Below are 1,360 nucleotides of genomic sequence, written 5' to 3'. Positions count from 1 at the left end.
GGAGTGCAGTCCTGGATCTCAGCTCACTGCAAGCTCTGCCTCCCGGGTTCACGCCATTCTCCTGCCTCAGCCTCCCAAGTAGCTGGGACTACAGGCAGCCGCCACCTCGCCCGGCTAGTTTTTTTGTATTTTTTTAGTAGAGACGGGGTTTCACCATGTTGGCTAGGATGGTCTCGATCTCCTGACCTCGTGATCCTCCCGTCTCGGCCTCCCAAAGTGCTGGGATTACAGGCTTGAGCCACTGCGCCCGGCCAACTTTTTCTTCTTTTTGAAACAGAGTGTCACTCTGTTGCCCAGGCTGGAGCACAGTGGCGTGATCCCAGCTCACCTCAACTTCTGCCTCCCAGGTTCAAGCAATTCTCCTGCCTCAACCTCCTGAGTAGCTGGGATTACAGGCACCCACCACCACACCTGGCTAATTTTTGTGTTTTTAGAAGAGACAAGGTTTCACCATGTTGGCCAGGAGACAGAGTTTTGCTCTGTTGCCCAGGCTGGAGTGCAGTGGCGCAATCTCGGCTCACCGCAACCTCTGCCTCCCAGGTTCAAGCGATTCTCCCCCCTCAGCCTCCCGAGTAGCTGGGATTACAGGAATGCGCCACGACGCCCAGCTAATTTTGTATTTTTAGTACAGATAAGGTTTCTCCATGTTGGTCAGGCTGGTCTTGAACTCCTGAGCTCAGGTGATCCACCCACCTCCGCCTCCCAAAGTGCTGGGATTACAGGTGTGAGCCACCGCGCCAGGCCAAGGTGAGCTTCTTCAATCAACACCCCCTATGTCTATTCCCCACCTTCCTATCCCCAGCCCCATGTACACACATACAAACACCTTGGTCAGTACTGCTAACAGGAATGTGTGCTAATTGTTACTTAATGCTTGATTAATACTTACTCCAATACTCATGACTATTCTCTTCATCTGTCCTGTTTGGCACTCAGTTGGCCAGATTTTTCTATTTGGAAGATCTAGTTCCCATACTCGAATTGTCCCACTATAAAAAAAAAAAGTCACAATCGAATGGACACCCATTGAATAATCATTTCAACCCTGAAACTGAAGGGAAGAGATCTAAACATTTTCAAGACTTCGTTACAGCCTAGTGCACTATGAAAGATCTTTTATTCGATTCTCATAACAGCACCATGAGGCAGGTTTTGTGATCCCCCCTCCCAAATGAGAAAGTGCGGAGCTTGAACACAGCAGAGCAGGGATTGACACCCATCTGCCTCTCACTCTGAAGTGCACACTCCCTGCTCTACGGAAAACAAACACACACGTAAGCATGAGAACAAGGGCAGAGCAAATCACGGCTTCTTAAATTTCTTCCTCTTTGTTCTCTCTCTCTCTCTCTCTCTCTCTCTC

The 1,360-nt window shown here is 49.7% G+C and overlaps 1 protein-coding gene across 2 annotated transcripts in view; it reads right to left on the bottom strand.

The window, feature by feature from the left end:
• CFAP52 (cilia and flagella associated protein 52) overlaps positions 1-1,360 on the bottom strand; it is an 82,330-nt gene that overhangs the window by 53,265 nt on the left and 27,705 nt on the right. For both annotated transcript variants that reach the window (XM_011973155.1, XM_011973156.1), the window contains one exon: positions 890-989. In XM_011973155.1, coding sequence (XP_011828545.1) covers positions 890-989 — 100 coding nt within the window. The remainder of the gene's footprint in view (positions 1-889; positions 990-1,360) is intronic.

The sequence above is a fragment of the Mandrillus leucophaeus genome, unplaced genomic scaffold (assembly GCF_000951045.1).
Source record: "Mandrillus leucophaeus isolate KB7577 unplaced genomic scaffold, Mleu.le_1.0 Scaffold135, whole genome shotgun sequence".
Taxonomy (NCBI): Eukaryota; Metazoa; Chordata; class Mammalia; order Primates; family Cercopithecidae; genus Mandrillus; species Mandrillus leucophaeus.
This window is presented reverse-complemented; position numbering and strand designations above follow the sequence as displayed.